General features: G+C 31.9%; 3 protein-coding genes across 4 annotated transcripts; all 3 read left to right on the top strand.

Annotated features, from left to right (window-relative positions):
• Nucleotides 1–1243: 1243 nt before the first annotated feature.
• Nucleotides 1244–4008, top strand: LOC106106088 (carboxypeptidase N subunit 2-like). The gene is made up of 2 exons (XM_013286616.1): nt 1244–1357; nt 2459–4008. Exon 2 carries the CDS (start codon nt 2461–2463, stop codon nt 3724–3726), a length of 1266 nt encoding a protein of 421 aa, XP_013142070.1. The 5' UTR covers nt 1244–1357; nt 2459–2460; the 3' UTR covers nt 3727–4008.
• Nucleotides 4009–4717: 709 nt separating this feature from the next.
• Nucleotides 4718–16247, top strand: LOC106106086. The gene is made up of 6 exons (XM_013286614.1): nt 4718–4948; nt 5563–6845; nt 8370–8496; nt 8938–10179; nt 11809–12113; nt 14953–16247. The coding sequence occupies exons 2-6, from the start codon at nt 5565–5567 to the stop codon at nt 16204–16206; spliced, it is 4209 nt and encodes a 1402-aa protein (XP_013142068.1). The 5' UTR covers nt 4718–4948; nt 5563–5564; the 3' UTR covers nt 16207–16247.
• Nucleotides 7918–13862, top strand: LOC106106143 (carboxypeptidase N subunit 2-like). 2 transcript variants are annotated; one of them, XM_013286689.1, is made up of 3 exons: nt 7918–8121; nt 11168–11198; nt 11809–13862. In XM_013286689.1, the coding sequence occupies exons 2-3, from the start codon at nt 11171–11173 to the stop codon at nt 13014–13016; spliced, it is 1236 nt and encodes a 411-aa protein (XP_013142143.1). In that variant the 5' UTR covers nt 7918–8121; nt 11168–11170; the 3' UTR covers nt 13017–13862. The 2 variants fall into 2 exon arrangements, with proteins under 2 accessions (XP_013142143.1, XP_013142144.1); XM_013286690.1 differs by lacking the exon at nt 11168–11198.
• Nucleotides 16248–22020: the final 5773 nt, after the last annotated feature.

Genomic DNA, 22020 nt, shown 5'->3' with positions numbered 1-22020 from the left:
TTAGCCGTTTAGGCTACAAACTCTAACAAACATCCCTCCATCGATCCATCCATCTAAACTTTCGCATTTATAATATTAGTGTGAAGTATGATTTGCATTTGATTGTTTTTTCGCTAAGGCCAACGAGTTTGCCCTCAACTCTGCTGACTTAATTATAACCAAAAAATGTTTGGACTCGTAACATACAGCCCGTTAGTACTTAGTAATAAGAATCTACAAGGAAATTTGATCATATCTGACCTTGAATGTACCACAAATACGTTTGATAAAACTTTAAGGAAAACTCCAAATTGTATGAAATAAACAGGTTTTATTTCGAATCTGTTAACCTAAGATTGTGTCCATGTCAACAAAATTTACAGTTATGGAAGAGTATGAAAGTAGAAAGCGTCTTTAGTATTGTCTAGAACTTATAAAAAAAAGTAAATTTATGGAATATTTAGAATCTATATAATTTTATAATTGTGCACTATTGGTATAAGAATAAGAAATTAGTTTGATAAATGATGCATATGAAGTATCGAATTCAATTTCTATGAAAGTAAATGCCATACTTAATAGACAGGTATCGTAGTGACGAAACAAACACGCAGCGAACAATTTTGAACTATCGATATTCAGTCTAAATACCATTTTTTTTAAGTATACTTTATTACTATAAAAACAGTCCTGCAAAGATTTTTTTAAATGTAATGTGATTTAGTGGCAAAATTTAATCATTAAAAAGTGTCTTTTTCAAATTCCCTCGCTAAGTTCTAAAACGCACACTATTGGTCGAAGCAAGTAGCTTATCTAATATGGCGTTGCTGTGTTGACAATACACAGTTCATTTACGTTAGTTTATATAGAAATACACTCTTGAAGTATTTTACTGTAAACACGATATCAAAACCAACAGGAGGATAAGGGTAGGCAACGCATCTGCATTTGCGGATGTCTATGGGCAGCGGTCGGTTCGCTATTTTGCGGACTCAGGTGGCCGCTTGCTCGTTTGCCACCATATATTATATAAAAAAAATACATGTAGAGCATAGTCTAGCACACTTGGTTACTTACTTTTTTAATTCCACGTGGAAGGAGTTGCGGGTGTAAGGTAGTTGATATATCTAAATGAATATGTTTCCTTGTACATCAACTTATTCTTTACAAAAAACCAAAATATAAACTACACTACATAGAAAACTTGTTTCGCATTTTTTTTTACATTTGACGTTTTAAAAACTAGTCGGCCAGTGTTCATTGTGTTTTGTAGAAGTAAAGTATTTGAGAATATTGTGATTATTATAGTGTTTTAATATGTTTTTTGTTATTAAATATTAATGAACAATATGCAGTAACTACTTACTTTCATGTATCGGTAAGTATTGGCTTATTTAATAAAGATATGCGGTAATACGGCTAAGGATGAAATATAAGAAACATTTCATCTTAGTTTAGTTCTTTTAGACCATTTTTTTAATTGATTATTAAAAAGAAAAGCAAAAATCTTACTAATATTATAAATGCGAAAGTTTAGATGGATGGATGGATGGATGGAAGTTTGTTAGAGTTTGTAGCCTAAACGGCTGAACGGATCTCCATGAAATTTGGCACATATATAGAGCATAGTCTAGAAGAACACATAGGCTATTTTTTAATCCCGGGAATAGTTACGGTTCCTGTGGGATTTATTGATTTTGTTTTTTAATGTTTACTCGATCATTCTGCAACGGTTCAATATATCTTATTGAAATTTGGCACAAGTATAAAACAAAGTCTGGAGTACACATGGGATAAGGTTCATCCCCGAAAATGTCCGGTTCCCGAGGGATACGTAGCTTTTTGTTATTTAAATAGTATGTTTTCTAATAACCCGGGGACGAAGTCGCGGGCAACAGCTAGTAAGATTCATAAATATTATTTTGCAATTATCAGCCAGTAATATTTCATACCATTTAGTATGTCGTACTCCATACATATTATTAAGAAGAAAATTAGTACCGTGCTCTAGAATTGATGCAACACTAGATTGTCGGCATAAACGTCACATCCCTAACTGACAGCTGTCAATGTCATGAGAAGGATTTATATATTCGCGCGCATTCCGGACAAGATCTCTAGTGCAATGTTAAATTAATATCGCTAGTAACTATATTAAAATTATATTAATTGTTTAAAAATACCTATTTTAGACATTGATATAATTGTAACAACGTAGTTAATTTCAACACACAGAACGCTAACTCCCGCTAGAATGGCGCGCGATTCTTTTTGGTGAATGACATTGACAGATGTCATAGGGATGGGACGTGTGTGCCGATGATGTAGTGTTGACGTTATCCAGTGTGGTACCGGTTTTCTTCTTAACACTATAAACCGTAATATCTGTTACTTTAAGCATATTTCTCATAGTCCATCCTGTTTCTTTAATCTTTCTTTACCCTTTTGCATGAAATTTTGAAATATATTATTGTTACAGACATGGCGGTGATAAAATACCTTTGGTTTCTTGTGTTATTTGCGTTAAAAGAAGCGTGTGCTGACCTCAAATGTGAAATACAAGATGATGATGGTGAAATATTGAAATGTACAAATGACGAGGTATATAATTTAGTACTGCAAAGAGGATTCTTGTCGTCTTACCGAAATGCTACTACTATTATAATGAATTTGTGCTCCATAGTAAATATAGACACGGAGGTATTCGAAGATGTACCTTCATTGAAGACTCTCGATTTATCAGTAAATTATATAGAGAATATAACAATCGGCACTTTTGATGGACTAACTGAATTAGAAGAATTAAATCTATTCAATAATTATATTGAAGATCTACCGGTTGATATATTTAAGTTTAACGTTAATCTAAAAAAACTTAACATAGGAGATAATGTTTTGTTTTGGTTAAATGTTGGCGTCTTTGATAGTTTAGTGAATTTGACAAGTTTGGTCCTATCCAGCAATTACATAGCTGGGAATTATTGGGATCCTGAAGTATTTAGAAGAAATGTCAATATAATGAATATACAATTTAATGGTAACAATATGTCCGAAGCCCCACAAAATTTGCTAAGTCGCTTTGATAAGTTAATTTCTGTAAATCTTAAGAATTGTCACCTTACAGAATTCCCAGCATTTCTTATATCAAGTAATAAAACAAATGTAATAATTTTAAATCTACGAGAAAATGAAATTCGAATAATTGAAAAGGACTTCTTCGAGAATTACGAAATTATATCTATATTAGATTTGTCTCGAAATCAAATTGAATACATAGCTGAGTATTCCTTCAAAAGCATGAAGAAACTGACATTTTTAAATTTGAGCAGAAATTTATTGACTACCTTACCACACGGATTATTTGCAACCACGTATAGATTATCTCTACTAGATTTGTCTCATAATATGCTCACTGTTTTACAAGAGGATTTATTCAAAAGAACTAAGTTGAAAAACTTAAATGTCGCTTACAATCGACTGACTTACTTACAGCAAGATTTCTGCCAGCAACAGAAGAATACGGGAGCCATTTTAAAGATTTTCTTTTTCAACCACAATCCATGGCAATGTGCTTGTTTAAAAGAATTGTTGAACGAAGTTAAAAGATCTAGAATTAATTATAACTTCACTTATTTTGACGGCGTTCAGCCAGTTTGTGTCACTGAAGAGTTTGTATGCAAAAGACAAGAAAATGTCAACAGCTTCTATGCAGATTTATTTGATAGTACTGTAAAAAACGTTATGTAAATTTGACATTTTATACAAACAGCCTATTTAGATTTTAAGCTATGCAAAGTACTTGAGTTGTCACGTCGGCTGAAAGACTGTTCATATTCCTGACGTGCCAAATCAAATTCGTGGTATTTTTACTTCACTGACTGCTGTCGTCACTTTCACCGTTATTTAAACAATTATATGTTTGTTTTAATATTATCCTAAATTTAAACTAAATGACTTCCTTTGTGACCACTTAACCTCTCTGAGAGCAAAGATTTGTATTTTGGTATGTATTGAAATAACTCGAAAACTAGGTCGATATTAAAAAATTCTTTCATCATTAAAAAGGTAATTCATCTGTAAGTAATATAGGCTACTTATTAATTTCACGCGGACGACGTCACGAGCACCACCTAGTCTATACTAATATTATAAAAAGGAAAGATTGGTATTTTATTGTAAGTTTAATTTAACAGTGGTAGTGCCCGCTTTAACATCTTAGCACGAATGTGCCGGCACGCCCGGTGTAATACCACGACCACACAGAAGACAGGCGTGAAATGGGAGCAATTCCGTGTTTCGTCTGATAAGTGTGGTGCCGGAGGCCTAATTTAAGTCCCTTTCTCTTTACCACTCTTTTCTTATAAGGAAAAGTTGGGAAGAGGAAGTGGATTTGACGGTGGGGGTGATGCATAGGAAGGGGAAATATCCTCTTTATGTGCGTCTCCTCCTCCGTCGTATAAGGGAAAGCAACGCATCTGCAATTGCGGATGTCTATGGGCAGCGGTCGCTTCGCCATTTTGGCGGTTTCAGGTGGCCGATTGCTCGTTTGCCACCTTACGTTATAAAAAAAAAGAAACTCAAAAACTACTAGACCAATTTTAAAAATTCTTTCACATTAAAAAGCTACGTTATCAGTAGGTAGTATAGGCTTTATATTTTCATACGCATGAAGTCGCGAGTAACAGCTAGTAGTAACCATTTTAGATGAATGTTTATATTCAAATCTATATTGCACAAGCTTTACGAACAACAACATAAAAAAACTACGCTCGCATACGTTAAACGTGTTTCCCTTATTATTCTGTAGTACAAAAACTTGTGAACGAACAAACTAGTTGATCAGTGTATATTAAGATGTGTCTAAGTAAGGTACTTTGTGCTTATCTCTTAAACATTTGTTAAATGTTTTCTAAAACTTAAGATTAACTAATAATGTGCTGTATGCAGTAACTTAAGTATAGATGAATACGTAAGTAACGGTGATTTAATTAAATACTTTTGAATAATTCTGGATTGCTTTTGCTTGCTGGAATAACGATTTGCTTCTGATGTTGTGTCCTTACAGTTTACTAAGCAAAATCTGATATATGTTACTTGCTTACTTCTTATTTAACTAATTATTATAAGTACGAAAGTTCAGATCGATGATTGTTTGAGTTTGTAACCTAAACTGCGGAACGGATCTCGATGAAATTTGACATATACGCCGACTATAGTCTGGAAGAATACATAGGCTACTTACTCATCATCTTCCTTCTTATCCTACTTCCGTAGGCGCAACAGGCTTTTATCCTCAACATAACTGTATCATACGTCATCTCAGTCACTCTCTTCTTGATCATGTCACATTTCACGCAATCCATTCATCTCTAACCCATAACTAACTTCCTTGTTACATGCGATCCATCCCTCCTCATAACATACCTACTAACCCTCTCTTTTCTTTCTCTACCGCTGGATCACTGGGGCTACTCATTTCGTTTCCTATCCATTTGTGTTACCCCACACTAAGCCACTTACTAACTTTAAAAATTAACTTTTAAAAAGAGTTATTTGTTATAATCAAATATGATATTGTTACAGAAATGGCGGTAACAAAATACTTATTGTTTCTGATTATACATGTATTTGCGTTAAAAGTCTATGGTAAATTCACATGCGAAATTCAAGACGATGATTATGTAATTGATTGCGGTAATTATAATGCGACTGACTTTGTATTGCAAAGAGGTTTGCTGTCACCATTTAGGAATATTAGAACTCTTTTATTGAACATCTGTCATATAAAACATATAGAAACGGATGTATTTGAAGAGGTACCTTTATTAGAGAGACTCGATTTGTCAGAAAATCAAATAGAAAATCTCACAATTGGTACTTTCGATGCACTAACAGAATTAGAAGAATTAAATCTATCTGATAATTATATAACATATCTACCAGTTGACATATTTAAGTTTAACGTTAAACTGAAGAAACTTGATTTAGGACATAATGCAATATTCCAGTTAAATCTCGGTGTCTTCGATAGTTTATTGAATTTGACAATTTTAGTATTATCAAAGAATTTAATCATTGGAAATTATTGGAATCCCGATGTATTTAGGAGGAATATCAATGTTGAGACCATACAATTTTCTGGCAACAATATGTCCGAAGCACCTCAAAATTTGTTATCACACTTTGATCGATTAAATAGTGTGAGTCTAAGGAAATGTCATCTGACAGAATTTCCTACATTTCTTATATCGAGTAATATAACAAGCATAATACATTTAAACCTACGACAAAATAAAATTGGAATCATAAAAATGAATTTCTTTGAGAATTTTGAAATTCTAGCAATATTAGATTTGTCTCGAAATCAAATTGAACACATCGCTGAGAATTCCTTTAAAAGCATGAAGGAACTAGTAGTTTTAAATTTGAGTAAAAATTTATTGACTACCTTACCTAATGGATTATTTGAAACCACGTATAAATTATCTCTTCTCGATTTGTCTCATAATATGATCACCGTTTTACAAGAGGATTTATTCAAAGAAACTAATTTGATGGAATTAAGTGTGGCTCATAATAAACTGACCTATTTGCAGGAGAATTTCAGCCAGCAACAGAAAAACTCGGGAGTAATATTAAAGGTTTTTTTCTTCGATTTCAATCCATGGCAATGCGCGTGCTTGAAACATTTGTTAGATGAAGTTAAAGGATTAAGAATTCAATATAATACAAAGTATTTCGATGGCGATCAATCTGTTTGTGTGACAACCAAGGAGTTTCTATGCAAAAGACAAGATATCAACAACTTCCATGAAGATTTCTACAACAGCACATTAAATTATTCTTTACTAGCTTTCGCCCGCGAATCCGCCCGCGTGTAATTAAAAAAAAACAATAGTGAGTAATCTACGAGTATGTGTTCTTCCAGACTATCATCTACATCAATGCAATGCAAATGCAAATACAAACTTAACAAACATCCATCCATCTAAACTTTCGCATTTATAATATTAGTATGAAAGTATGATGATTGAAGTACAATTTCTTTGTAGTCGCAAAATAATATTTAATATAGAACTGTCAATAACACGTGTTTTATTTACCGAAAAATGTAATATGAACAAAGTTATAGAATTAGACAGAAGGAAATTAAAGGGAAGACTAAATTACTGTACGAATGAAATGAAGGGATGTTTGATAGTTTTGAAAAATTAACAAAGTTGAATATATCAGACAACTAGCTGTTCCAGTGCGACTTCAGCGACAATTGCTTCCTTAGTGTTGGCAGCAATTTATGGTCTCTTTCCCACAGTAGGGTTTTTATCCAAAATATTTACCCCCTAAGTTTAATTGCGTTAAAATATATAGCGTAAAGCGTGACGTAAGTGTAGAGCTTTTTATTAAAAAAGGAATTATTCAAAAATATGCTGTAATTCCTGACATTTTAGGCAACAAAGAAGTGTGTGTTTACGCTTTGTTATAATAGTATAGATTATTTAGATGAAAATGAATTGGTTTCCGCATTATTTGTCAAAAATGTTAACATTTCAATCGTTAAATTATCACGTAATAATATGTCTTATACCTTTGACAATTTATTAAGTTTCTCCAATAAATTATTAAGATTGAATTTAAAGAATTGTTTTCTTACAGAGTTTCAATAGTTTATGTTATTGGGCGATAACGGAGCTTTTTAATGTTAGGGAGTTTTTTAAATTGTCCCAGTAGTTTTTGAGTTAATCAAATGTATAGAAAAATGCAAATCTTTCCTTATTACAATATTAGTATCGAAGATATAGAATAAGTAAGTAATAAGTAAAAATTGAAACATTTGAAATACAAAGATTTAAAAATAAATGATTTGTTTTATTAATAATAACATTAAAAAAACTAGATAACATTATCACAACAGCTTATATACAACTATAGTTATTAACAAGATGGCACTTATGTCAGTGTGTAACAGGTTCTCCCTGAGTTGACTGTCATATATTTATTTAACTCCTAACCTCAAATGTAGTGTTATTAATCAGACAAAGGCACATTTTAATGTAATGTCTGTGAAAGATTGGAAACTGTTCATTAATCAATTCGTAATTCTAATCAACTATTGAGGAGTTATTATTTTTTGAAGTTATTTTGGTAAGTACTTATCTAACTTGTTGTTTTTAGGTTAATACGTTAAGTGACTTTGTTTTGGTTTACGGATTTAAATGTCAAATTACTATTAATTACTACTTAATAAGATTTATTTTATTATTTTCATCGTCAAAATATTTAGAGGTTACCTTTTAGAGGTTATTTTCGCATAAGTCGTTCTGTTTACTAGTTAGTTATCCGATTACGTATGCGTCATTACAATAACTGGGTTCGGGGATAAACCTGTGTAAACGAGACCAATATATCGTACTGTTTGTACCATTTGGCAGTTAATCGTCAAAACAATTGAAAATTTTGTATATTTTTATCCGAGATATCGTTTCAATCTAACAAGTGGATTAAAAAAGCTGTTACAAGGTAAATATTGAATTTATTCTATGTTCAAAAATTCTTTTCGTAATCCATTTATTTCCCTATCCTTAATATATTACTGTAGAGCGTACCTGGTTTCCTCCAAGTTCTACCTTCCGTCATCTCAGTTGCTCCCTTCTTGATCACGTCACCTTTCACACAATCCATCTCTTTCTAGGCCAACCGCTACTGTTGTACCTCTACACATAAGAGTTCTGTTGCATTAATTAAAGATTTTGACGTTTGTAAATGGCGATGGCAAAGAATCCAACTGATACTTCTCAAGATCATTACCTAGTTTTATAAAGTTGGGATAAATAATACTTCTCATAAAACAAATGACGACAATAAGGAAAACATTTGTAAAACTAATTTTCATAAGTCGTCATCTATTTAAAGAAAATTTGTATATCAAACTATAGATAATTTAAACTTCTAACGTTACAGATAAGAGGACAATGGCAGTAAAAAGGCATCTGCTTCTTTTGGCTGTTGTATTATTAAATATTGAAGCAAAACCAACATGCAAATTCAATGATGACAGATCAAGATTTTTACAATGTGAACCTGGTGATAGTGATTATATCCTAGAAAGGGGTCTTGTACCCGACAATGCTCGAATTCTTGGTGTGACACTTAAAAATTGCAGCATATCGTCTTTGAAAGTTAATTGTTTCGAAGGATTACCTAAATTAGAAAGACTTGATATATCGTATAATAAAATAACAACACTACCACTCGGAGTCCTAGATAATATACCAGATTTAACATATTTTAATGCGTCATACAACGTTATCACAAATTTACCAGGCGGTCTGTTTAATATGGTTAAAAATTTAATACAATTAGACCTAACTGGAAATCATTTATATGAAATTAATCCAGGATTGATTAAGAAAACAAGCTTATTATATCTATCGAAGAATTATTTACAAGGAAGAGATCTACATCCAAATGTTTTTGAAGTAAGTGATGTTAATTTCCTTTTATTGAATGAAAATGACATGAATGGAGCACCGGATAATATGTTGCGGACTTTAAGAGAACTTCTTTATTTAAATCTAGATGATTGTTCATTAACAGAAGTACCAAGATTTATAACAACGGAAAATTTAAAAACCATAACCCATCTAACAATGGCAGATAACAGAATACGTGAAATAAACGAACCAATATTTAACAACCTAAAGGAATTAGAAGTATTAAATTTAACATTGAATTTAATAGAAAGTTTAAACGATAACTTATTTACACCGTTGAAGAAAATAAAAAAAATCGATTTAAGAATGAATCGATTAAAAACGATCACCGAACATCAATTTCAGAACACACCGGTGTTATCTGAGATTGATTTGTCCAACAATTTAATCACAATTTTACCAGTAAATGCGTTCCGTGCATCTGCATTAAAGAAGCTCGATATATCAAATAACAGATTAACTTATTTACAAGATAACTTTTGTTTAGAATTAAAGAACTCTGGAGCTGTTTTGAGAGATTTTTATTTTAGTGGTAATCCATGGCAATGTGCGTGTCTACGACAATTGTTACGTGAAGTGAAAACAATGGATTTACAGTACGATGATGTTAACTACGATGGAGGACATCGGGTTTGTGTGAGCGCTGGACAATTCGTCTGCAAGAGACAAGTGTACGATAATCAAGTGTTTTTAGAAATGTACGATCGTAATTAAGAGACGCATTTTAAAGTATCTTTATTTTCAAATACTAAGATAGATTTTAAAGTATTTGTAAAATATTATACATCATAGATGTTTAAATCTTATTATATATATTTCATTTTGTAATGCTATGTTTAACTTATTAGTCTACTAGTTTTCGACCGCGACTCCGTCCGCGTGGAATTGAAAAAAACGAAAGTGAGTAGCCTATGTGTTCTTCCAGACTATGCTCTAAACCTGTGCCAAATTTCATCAAAATCCGTTCAGCTGTTTAGGCTACAAACTCTAACAAACATCCATCCATCTAAACTTTCATATTTATAATATTAGTATGATATAAAATTAAGACTATTTCATTGTGCATATTAATAACTTTGTATCTATAAATACTTACAAATATATGAATGAATTAAGGCTTTTATTTTACCTGATACCTGAATTTGATATCCTTTCTTAGATGTTTACTTGCGACCAGAGTAATTTTTCATCTTCACTTCCTACTCTACTCCTTATTCAAAAGCTGGCGAATCTGCACGGATAAACATGTCCTCTATAACGATCTGTATAAACGACTGTCTCTTTACACATTCGTTATTTAACTCACTTACTGGCCCAGCGACCCAAAGTGGTCCTTAGCCTCCGTCACGAGAGAGTACCAGCGTCATCTGGTCTGCGTCGTCACCTGCCTTTTTTTTATTAAAAACTACCTTACTTTAATTATCATTTCAATATTAGCAATGTAAGTTTATGTTGGTATTTGGTATATCGGGATACTCCAGTTTTAATAAACATTACTTCTGTTTTATCACATCGAATGAAAGAGATAGCAATACGTTTCAATAAAGACACTAAGGGTCTGTCCCACCACTGGCTGATAGAGAAATTCCGATATTTTCCTCAAATCTTTTTACGTTGTTATCAGACAAATTATAAGACTTTGGTAGGACTGACTCTTAGACATTTGAATTCGTTAACATTTATGTTTCTTGTTTCAGATAATGATGAAATTTCCTACGATGAAACAAGGTAATAGGATCATAATAGCTTTAATAATTCTGACAGTTAAATGTAAATATCATGTAATTTCGAAAATTGGAAGTGAATCCTTTAATTGTACTTCAGATGGTCATATTTCTGGACTTTAATGAGATTTTACATCAAATAACCAAAGAGTTCTTGATCGGAGTTCTTAACATTCGGAATTCAGTTGAAATACCTCAAACTCGGTTCATTTGTACAATAACAGAATACATACTCTAATAAATATGATAAGAATGACAAAGTTTATCGAAAGTGAATAAAATATGTTTATAGTGCGACAAAACTATCTGTCCCTGATAGTAAACGTAGACTTGATTCTACCGTTTATTCATCTGTCATGCGTCATTTTCTGCGTAAGATACATCCAGATAAATTGGTGGGACTATGGGCCTTTCCAAGCAAATTGTAAATTGTCTGATAACAATCCAACGAAATATCGGATATTATTCCCTTATCTGACAGTGACGTAATTTTTGTACTATCTGAGCCTCTATCAGCCAGTGGTGGGAAGGGCATTATGTTTAAAAAGTTCTACAGCTGAGAAAACTGATTGAAGCCATGATATGAATGTTTAATATTTATTCTTATATTGCAGATAACATCACAATGGGATGGTGGTGGATTGTCGGATTAGCTATGTACGTGAATGCACAGCCATCTTGTAAATTGTACGGTGCATCTAAAACCATAGTATCATGCAAGCCTGGGGATAATGACTACGTTTTAGAAAGAGGACTAGTTTCAGACAACAACAGAACTACCAAGATAACTCTACGTGGTTGCAGAATTACAAATGTCGATTATGAATCGTTCGAAAACTTACCAGCATTAAAACATATAGATTTGTCACAGAATGCTATACGGATGCTTAAATTAGGCGTACTAGATGACGCTTTAGGAGTAACTCACCTCAATTTATCCTATAATATGCTAACTCATTTCCCATTAGGTTTATTCGATCAGAAGACAAAATTGGCAACACTCGATTTAACAGCAAATGCGCTTGTTTCGTTTGAATTAGGAATTTTCGATCCATTAACTAGATTGAAGTCTTTGTATTTGTCTACTAATTCATTTTTAGGTAAAGATTTAAATCCATATTTGTTTGATCAAAATAAAATTCTTTCTCTAATAGATTTTTCAAGAAATGATATGTCTCAATCTCCGGATAACTTGTTACATGCGTTTGATAACCTAGAAATGTTAAATTTGGATCGAACATTTTTATCTGAAGTACCAAAATTTGCGACAATCGCTAATTTGAAATCTTTAAAACAATTAATATTATCTACTAATCAAATAAAAAGATTAGATAATCCGATAGCATTTATTAATTTAGATAACCTAAAAGTTTTAGATTTATCTCAGAATAATTTGGAGTACATACATGAAAATGTGTTTAAACCTTTAAGGAATGTTGTAGGGATAATATTAAAAAGTAACAAATTGACACACTTACCGGAAACATTATTTCAAAATCTACCAAAATTAATAAACGTCGAATTATCTCATAATCATTTGAAAACAGTCAGCGTTGATGGCTTCAAAGGTACATCATTAAAGAATTTGAATTTATCAGACAATAAAATTAGATTTTTGCCGGTAAATTTCTGTTCCAAATTACGAAATATAGATATAATATTAGCTAAGCTTTATTTTATACCGAATCCTTGGGAATGTGCTTGTATGAATGAATTAGTTAGTGAAGTTAAGACGATGAACATTTTGTATGACGGTGGTGATTTTGACGGATCACATCAAGTTTGTGTTGTAACAGGAAAGTTTGTTTGTGATAGAAGTTAACTACCGTTTAAGAGACATTCTGAGTTCTCTAATGATTGTTTTTACAAACCATTCGTTATATTTAAGGCTGCCATACAGCATTCAGTAAGAAAATAGTTTTACTAAGGTTTGGTTTTTTAATTAATTTTATAATTTTGCTGTATCTTAAATCAAAGAAAAGAAAAGTGTGTGAACGAGGATATGCTTAAGAAAGGAGTGGATTCAGATATGACGGCTGATAGAGATGTATGGAGCAGCACATACTGTGCCCTCCGTAAGGGATAAGGGCAAGTTGATGATGATGATGCTTTATCTTAAGACAGATCCTTACGCAGAAACATTTATCTAAGAGTAACTTAGGGCTGGTTAATGTAAATGGCCATTTATATTTTGAATGCGGCATTTAGATAATAATTATTATCTTAATTGATTCTGTATCATATTCTATACTATTTTAATTAATAAAAAAACATTGTTTCATTATGTCTATGTTCTTGTATGGGCAACGGTCGCTTTCCATTTCGGTGCATTCAGGTGGCCGCTGGCTTGTTTGCCACCTTATATTATAAAAAAAAATTCTATGTGATCCTAAATTATTACTGAATAAAATCGCTTTGCAGCCCTAAAAATATGTTTTTCTGCGAAGTTTTTTATACTTTTACTATGCTCTCTTACATTACACTAGCGTATTATAGCTATGTTTATAAGCAACTGGAACTTAATTCGTATGAGTTAGAGATTCAAAAAATATAGAGTAGGCATAATTGAACTTTACTTGATACATTCTTTGCATCATCTCACTAACGCTATCTATACTATTATAATAAAGCGTCAACACACACTTCTTTGTTGCCTAAGATATCAGTAATTACAGCATATTTTTGAATAATTCTTTTTTTTAATAAAAAGCCCTACACTTGCGTCACGCTTTAGGCTATATATTTTCACGACATTAAACTTAGGGAGTAAATATTTGGATAAAAACCCTAATGTGGGAAAGAGACCATAAGTTGCTGCCAACATCAAGAAAGAAGGATTGCTAAGATTTGTCATGTCATGACATTTTGACATTTACTATTGATAATTTGACAAATCTAAACAATAAAATAAAATTTTCATAATTTCATGCGCATGAAGCCGCACGGGAACATCTAGACTATTGATAAATCCTCAAAATCATATGCTAATTGTTAAATGCCAATAAGTTTCATTGAATAATATTAAAATATTTATGTTTTGTTTTGTAAGACTGTTTAGTTTATTTTATAACCAAAGATGGAGTTTATTATAATTTTGTAAAATGTTTTATTACAAGTCAATACAACACGAGGTGGCACTAAACTTGACAACTGAAATAGTACCTTTTAGAGAAAGTACCGGTGAAAAAATTCTGTTCACTATGTCTCTTCTATGTATTTCTTAACTGCATGTACATGTACATAATATGCGTACTTCATTGCATGGGGAAAACCGAACGTTCGTCGTATGTTGTCCGCATAACTTAGTAGTTTTGTAGCGCAGAAGCCTCCACCGAATCAGGCTTAATCTTTAATTTTACTTTTTACTTATAAAAGTGTTTAATCTCAATTGTAACGGTGAGTAAATTATTTATTATTTATCGTTTGGTGTTTTCTATAAACATTTGGAAATTCTCTTGGAGTTTTGCCAGATTACATTGACGTGTATCCAATAGTATTAACGCAACAAATCTTTCCTCTTTACAATATTAGTATAGATAATTTTAATTTTATCTCTTTACCAGCTCACTATAGGTCACAATTGAGAGGTTTGGAGCCTACCTAAAGTTAGGAGTGACTAAGCCATAGTCAACCACGCTGCAATGCGGTTTGGTTGACTTCACATATATTTGTATTTCTTCGCAGATATGTGCAGGTTGCATCATGATATTTTCCTTCACAGTGATTTTATATTTTGATTTTAATTTGTTGCAGGTATAAAAATGTTTAAATTACTAATTATTTTAACATCTTCACCATTTTTATTCGTCAATTGTAAGCCATCGTGCAAATCTGATAATGGTCAGAAGGATATTGGTTGTGTTGCCGGAGAAAGTGACTACATATTAAAAAGAGGGCTTGTTTCTGACAATAATATAACTACAGGAATAACACTAAAAGCATGTCAAATATCAGATATAGAAAAAGAATCATTCAACGGTCTACCAGCTTTGGAATATTTAGATTTATCTGAGAATAAAATTAAAACCTTAAAACTAGGTGTTTTAGATGGTGCTAAGCAAGTGATGTATTTAAATTTATCTTATAATTTATTAACAGAGTTTGAATTAGGTATATTCGATCAAAAACCTAATTTAAAATTATTAGATTTAAGAGGGAATACGATAAATTTTTTGAGGTTAGGAATTTTTGATGCTTTCAAGAAGTTACAACATTTAGATTTGTCAAGCAATTCTCTTTTGGGTAGAGAAATAAATCCGTACATATTTGATCGCAGTAAGGAAATTAAATTTATCGATTTTTCTAGAAATGATATGTCAGAATCGCCTGATAATCTTTTACATGCATTCCGTGTGTTGGATTTTTTGAATCTCGACAGATGTTTCTTAAAAGAAGTGCCTAGATTTGCGACAATACCTAATTTGAAGAATTTGAAACATTTAATGCTATCTACAAATTTGATAAGTAAAATAGACAATGCTGCAATATTTGTGAATTTGGATAATTTAGAAATATTGAATTTAGCGGAAAATTGCTTGGAATACATTAATGGGAAATCTTTGAAACCGTTAAGAAATTTAAAAATGATCGTATTAAGAGATAATAAATTGAAAATTATACCTGATGATTTGTTTAGAAATTTACCTGTGTTAGGAAATGTGGATTTGTCACACAATGCATTGACAACAGTTCCAGTTAGTATGTTTAAAGGTACTGTTATAAAGAATCTTAATTTGTCTGATAATAAAATAACCTATTTGGAATATAATTTTTGTTTGGAGTTGAAGAATTCTGGAGGGAAGTTATCTCAGTTTTTCTTCAATCAGAACCCATGGCAATGTTCATGTTTAAGGGAGTTACTTCGTGAGGTAAAGGCTCTAAATGTGGGCTATAATTCGGTGAAATATGACGGAAAACACCCTGTATGTGTGACTGATGGTGAATTTGTTTGTCATAGACATGAAGACTATAATGATGTTTATATTAAAATGTTTGAAAACATTATTTCATAGCTTTAAGTTTTATGATCTGTTTTATGCAGTTTACTATAACAATGTAATTTGGCCTTCTGTTGTATTGACTGACTTGAATGTTTGTAATGTAATAAAAGTATGTATTTAGATTTTTAATTTGATATTATTTTATCTTCCACCAATGATCTAAGACTATATAAAAATTATATTTAAATAAAATGTAACATTAAATTCTTGAATTTATTTAAAAGCGCCATCTATGTCACGATAAATACACTACTACAAAAACAAATGCAACGGTATTTCAGAGAACTGCCGCTAGGTGTCGTTATACTGCAATTGCAACATTAATTTAATTGCTTCTATAGTTCGTGAAATGTATTTAAATGTTTATGAATTTTACAATTAAAATATCTATTTAATCTGAATAAACTAACGTAGAAGACAAATAATACTAGTAAATATCGTATTCGATATTTTCTAAAATTTCTGTAACTCAATTCTTATAACATGCACAATGTTTAAAATGTGTGTCGTAAATTCCATATATGTAGTTTAATAATATCGAAAATTCGGTTATAAATATTTTTATTTTATAGTTAATCTAAATTTAAGTTAACATAGCTGTAAAATACAAATAATGAACTATTTTGTATAACGAAGTTCATAAAACCTTTTATCCTTAATGTCTTCACCGTCATAGATTATAAAAGCGTTTAGTTTTAAAAAGCACACAATCTCCATAAATTATCTGTTAAAACATTATCCAAAGAGTTTATAAGCGAAACTGACAGCTGCTAGCGATATTCGCATTCTTCTAAAACAGTTTATTTATAATTAAGGCAAGTTTAGCAATTTTAGACAATTTTATAACCAATGAGACCGCACACACGAGCGGTTTAAAAAAAAGGGAACCCGAAAACCACGTGCAAGAAATTTATAAAATCAACATCTGCGAAATCGGACTTTTTTATCGGGCATTTCTTTTGGTGTTCACTCTACGGATAAAAAACACTTTTTAGAGATCGCATATCGGATAGATTCGGAACACGTACCGCATGTGACGTAGAGATGGCGATATACAGGCTGATTCAAAAAAAGTATTAAATTTCGAGTCAGGTCATGCTGTATATTTTATTAAATTATTGAATCAGAGATATACCATTTTTTCAACAAGAATCAGAAAAAATGTGTTCTCACTAAATTTGATGACAGTAGAAATAAAATTGTGGCTTAATTTGACATTCTGATAATTTCCAACTTTAGTCCCTTTTCCTGCCTACAATTTTTCTTATAAGAGAAGGATATAAGAGAATGTGTATAGGACGGTGGAGGAGACGCATAAGAAGGGGATTTATCCTCTTCATGTGCGTCTTCTCATATTAAAGGTAAGCAACGCAAGTGCTATTGCGGATGTATATGGGCAGCGGTCGCTTTGCCATTTCGGCGAATTCAGGTGGCCGCTTGCTCGTTTGCCACCTTATGATATACTAGCTATTCCCGTGCGGCTTCATCCGCATGAAATTATGAAAATTTTATTTTATTATTTACATTTGTCAAATTATCAATTGCAAATGTCAAAATGACATGACATGACATGACATACCTTGGCAATCTTGCTTTCTTAATGTTGGCAGCAACTTATGGTTTCCTTCCCACGTTAGGGTTTTTATCCAAAAAATTTATCCCCTAAGTTTAATGGCGTGAAAATATATACACAAAAGCGTGACGTAAGTTTAGGGCTTTTTATAAAAAAAAGAATTATTCAAAAATATGCTGTAATTGCGGACATCTTAGGCAACAAAGAAGTGTGTGTTTACGCTTTATTATAATAGTATGGAAGTATAGATAGTATAGATATAATAAAAATTCAATCAATAAACGAATAATTAACAATTAGTCGAATAGAGGTTATAATAGCTGTTAAAATTGTCTTCTAGAATAGAATCTTCTTTCCCATCTAGAGATCGTAGATTGTTGACTTATTACTTAGCATAAAAGTCGCTGTATATTATAATTCCTTTTTATAGCTCGTAAAGATAAAATACCATCATTGATATTGACATTTTACAAGTAAAATGTTTTTTATGTAAGTATATTAGACATATTATAGCTTTAATAGTAAATACCTACATTACTTGTTTCTTGTCATAAAATTTGAACACCTTGTAACATGTATGTCGCCTGGAGTACTGAATTGTTTTATTTCCTACGAGTTATTCGATAAGAAATATAAAAAATAAAGGCATTAAAACAGGGGGTTTTCATTTGTTTTTTATTAATAGCTGTTGTTCGCGACATCGTCCCCGTGAAATTAAAAAAAAACATAGTCTATGTTACTTACAGATAAATTACCTTTCTAATGATGAAAGAATTTTTGAAATCGCTCGAGTAGTTTTTGAGTTATTTCAATACATACAAAAATACAAATCTTTCCGCTTTATAATATTAGTATAGCGTAAAAAAAATATAGAAGTTTCAAACAACCTGTATATGTTTAAAGTTTTGATATCGCAGGTAAGGCGAAACTTTTTTTTTCTAATAAAATGATTCCTCAAAAGCCTTAATTATCTGGCACGAGATCGCACTGTTTTTTACATCGACCCCAACACGCCATTTGGCAGAAAGTTGTTCACCAAAAATTTAGATCATAAATTAAAAATATAATGATCAAAATGGACGACGGGTTATGCAATATCTTTTATACGAGTTTTCTATAGAAATTGCTTTATAAAGTATGCAAGTTTATACGCAGTGATCGTCTGGCGTTGCAATAAGGAAGAACTTCTAAATATCGTTATGGAGGTGATATAGTAAGCGTTTTACCTGTTATACAAGAGGCGAAACTAATCTATTGTTACTAAATTCTTAACCTCCTGATGGTAGATTGTAATAACGTTAAAACAATTAACTCATCCCCATTCTGCCTTTTCTTTACTGAGGGCTGTCACAGTATGTAATTTTCCATACATGACTTTAACAGAATTTACTGCCTTATTCATTTTGTTTCTCACCTATATTTACGAGTACTATCTTACTTCTTACTAATATTATAAATGCGAAAGTTTTGATGGATGGATGGATGGATGTTTGTTAGCGTTTGTAGTCTAAACGGCTGAACGGATCTCCATGAAATTTGGCACAGGTTTAGAGTGTAGCCTGGAAGAACACATAGGCTACTTTTTATCCTGGGAATAGTTACGGTTCCCGTGGGATTCATTAATTTAGTTTTTTAATGTTCACTCGATTATTCTGCAACGATTAAACATATCTTATTGAAATTTGGCAGAGATATAAAACAAAGTCTGGAGTATACATGGGATAAGCTTCATCCCTGAGAAATGTCCAGTTCCCGAGGGATACGAAGCTTTTTGTAATTCATATAGTTAGTATGTTTTCTAATACCACGCGGACGAAGTTGCGGGCAACAGCTCGTTTAAAAATAATTAATTAACACACTTAACCATTCGAGAAAATATTTACGTTAAACTAGCTTTTGCTGTTACGTCCGGACGTAGTCAATTTTTTTTTTCAATTATATTGTAGTAAATTTCACCCGCGATGTCGTCCGCGCGGAATTTAAGAATAAATAGTAAGTAGCCTATGTGTAAAAGCTACAATCGTTTGAACATTTTGAAACGAAACGCGGAACAAAAACCTATACAACGCAGCTTGTAAATGTATGTGTTCTGTACAAAAAGAAGTAGGTTAATGAACATGGCTAGATTATTTTTTTATTATATTAGTAAACTAGCTGTTCCCGTACGACTTCATCCGCATGAAATTATGAAATTTTTATTTCATAAGTGACATTTGTCAAATTATCAATTGCAAATATCAAAATGATATGACACGATGACAAACCATGACACACTTTATCCCACATTAGGGTTTTTATCAAATTTATTTACCCTATAAGTTTAAGAGCGTGAAAATAAAGCCTGGAGTCGCAAGTGTAGGACTCTTTATTAAAGAATTTTTTAAAAACATACTGTGATTGCTGACATCTTACGCCACAATGTGTGTGTTTACGCTTTATTATATTAGAAAACTAACTGTTCCTCGCGGCTTTGCCCGCGTGATTTTAAAAAACCTATGTTAATCACAGATAAATTACCTTTCTAATGGTGAAAGAATTGTCAAAATCGGTCCAGTAGTCTTAGAGTTATGTCAATACATACAAAAATACAAATCTTTCCTCTTTATAATATTAGTATAGATAAATAGGATACCACAGATTTCCGACACTGTACTTGTACCACATCAATTTCTTCGTTTATTATTACGTCTGGGAAAGCATTAACATTGTTCCATCACGTCATGATTATTGCTTTATTAAAATATGTATATGTTAGCGGTAATTGGCTTTGCAGGAAGTAGATTTGCGTCTTTGGGTGCTAATGCATTCCTTGGCTGGATGCCAGGACTAGGAAAAGCCTTGAATACGTATTCACTTATGTTTTGACTTGTAGTAACTTACTATGGCTATTGGGGGTTTAGTTTGAAGGAGCTCTTTGTGAGAATTATAAGCTTCTAACATTTGATGATATCCTGGTCAAGGGCTAGTTTTTTTATTGGGAAAATTATTGTTCTCGTTGTGTCGAAAACGCATACGCTAGTCATGGAGTTTTTTTTCTTTTAAAACATAAAGTGGCAAACGAGCAAGCGGCCACTAGAATCCGCCAAAATGGCGAAGCGACCGCTGCCCAGAGATCCGCAATTGCAGATGCGTTGCCTACCCTTATACGACGGAGGAGGAGACGCACATAAAGTGGAGTTTAAGTTTAAGGAGGAGTTTCAGAAGGCGCCTACTACTAACTAGGGCGTGAATTCTTTATCAAGTAATCGTTGTTTGACTCGGTTTTAGTGGGCAAAAATAATTCTAATTTAGTACCTTCAGATGTTATTCTTCACGTCTAGTATATTAATTTATATTAATTTTTAATCTATTTTTTTAGAATATTAATGGTCTTTGAGAAAGCAAAAGTTGCGGCAGCTGGAGACAGCACGAGCCAAAAGCAGCCGTCAAATTACTGCCGGGTTCAGAAAAAAAGTTAAAAAACCATAGATAAAGCACTCAATTTGGCAAGGAAGGTAAAAAGACAGGAAGAGGCGGCATGTTGCGGCACTTCCGCGGTTAGCTGCCACACACGATAGACATCATAGTGTGGATATACTTTGAACAGATATAATAAAAATGTACTTTTATATCGGAAAAGAAAAATAATGTAAATAGCACAAATTAGTTATTTTTAAAGCATTATCTTTATGTATTAATCACATTAGTTTAATTCAAGGGAACAGTTGTAACGAACTAACGATGGTCGCGTAATTACGATACAAAGTATAGTTTTTGTATGTAATGATTGAATGTTGGTTAATTTTAAGATAAATGAATAAAGCTAAAAGTTAACAATTATTTTATAATACGATTCTGTATATATTAGATCATTTTAGCTATTTTAAATGTTTGTACCCTAATGTTAGAAGTGAATCCACATAAATCCAACGTCGACAGTCGTAAACTTTTTCTTAATTTGCCAAGCAATTGTTTGGATAATGTGCAGTTTGTGCGGAGATGGGAAAGTAAGGGATGTAAAAAACACAAGGCACGTGCTCACAGACTCTCATTTTTTACGGAAACGCCAGTGCCATTTAGGTTTTTTTTTAGATTTTTTATTTTTACTTTTCTATGGGATTCGGTGAAATTAATTTGAGATAAAGCGACATGTGGCTAATATGGCAAAAGACAGATGTAACGACACGATTTTTTTTTAATTTCTTTTTTAATAAATTGCGTAAAAGATGCACGAAGTGAATTGAAATTGTCTTAAACAAATTACTATTGATTTC

The sequence above is a fragment of the Papilio polytes genome, unplaced genomic scaffold (genome assembly GCF_000836215.1).
Source record: "Papilio polytes unplaced genomic scaffold, Ppol_1.0 DF822400.1, whole genome shotgun sequence".
Lineage (NCBI taxonomy): Eukaryota > Metazoa > Arthropoda > Insecta > Lepidoptera > Papilionidae > Papilio > Papilio polytes.
The sequence above is the reverse complement of the archived record's forward strand: the minus strand, read 5'-3'. Positions and strand labels throughout refer to the sequence as shown.

What these genes read in the sequence shown, in the direction of transcription:
- LOC106106086 (XM_013286614.1), top strand. Translation starts at nt 5,565, where the DNA reads ATGGCGGTAACAAAATACTTATTGTTTCTGATTATACATGTATTTGCG. An exon ending in TACTAGCTTTCGCCCGCGAA is followed by an intron (nt 6,846 to 8,369) that starts TCCGCCCGCGTG and finishes AAACCTGTGTAA; the next exon opens with ACGAGACCAATATATCGTAC. An exon ending in TACTAGATGACGCTTTAGGA is followed by an intron (nt 12,114 to 14,952) that starts GTAACTCACCTC and finishes GTTGCAGGTATA; the next exon opens with AAAATGTTTAAATTACTAAT.
- LOC106106143 (XM_013286689.1), top strand. Translation starts at nt 11,171, where the DNA reads ATGATGAAATTTCCTACGATGAAACAAG. An exon ending in ATTTCCTACGATGAAACAAG is followed by an intron (nt 11,199 to 11,808) that starts GTAATAGGATCA and finishes CTTATATTGCAG; the next exon opens with ATAACATCACAATGGGATGG.
- LOC106106088 (XM_013286616.1), top strand. Translation starts at nt 2,461, where the DNA reads ATGGCGGTGATAAAATACCTTTGGTTTCTTGTGTTATTTGCGTTAAAA.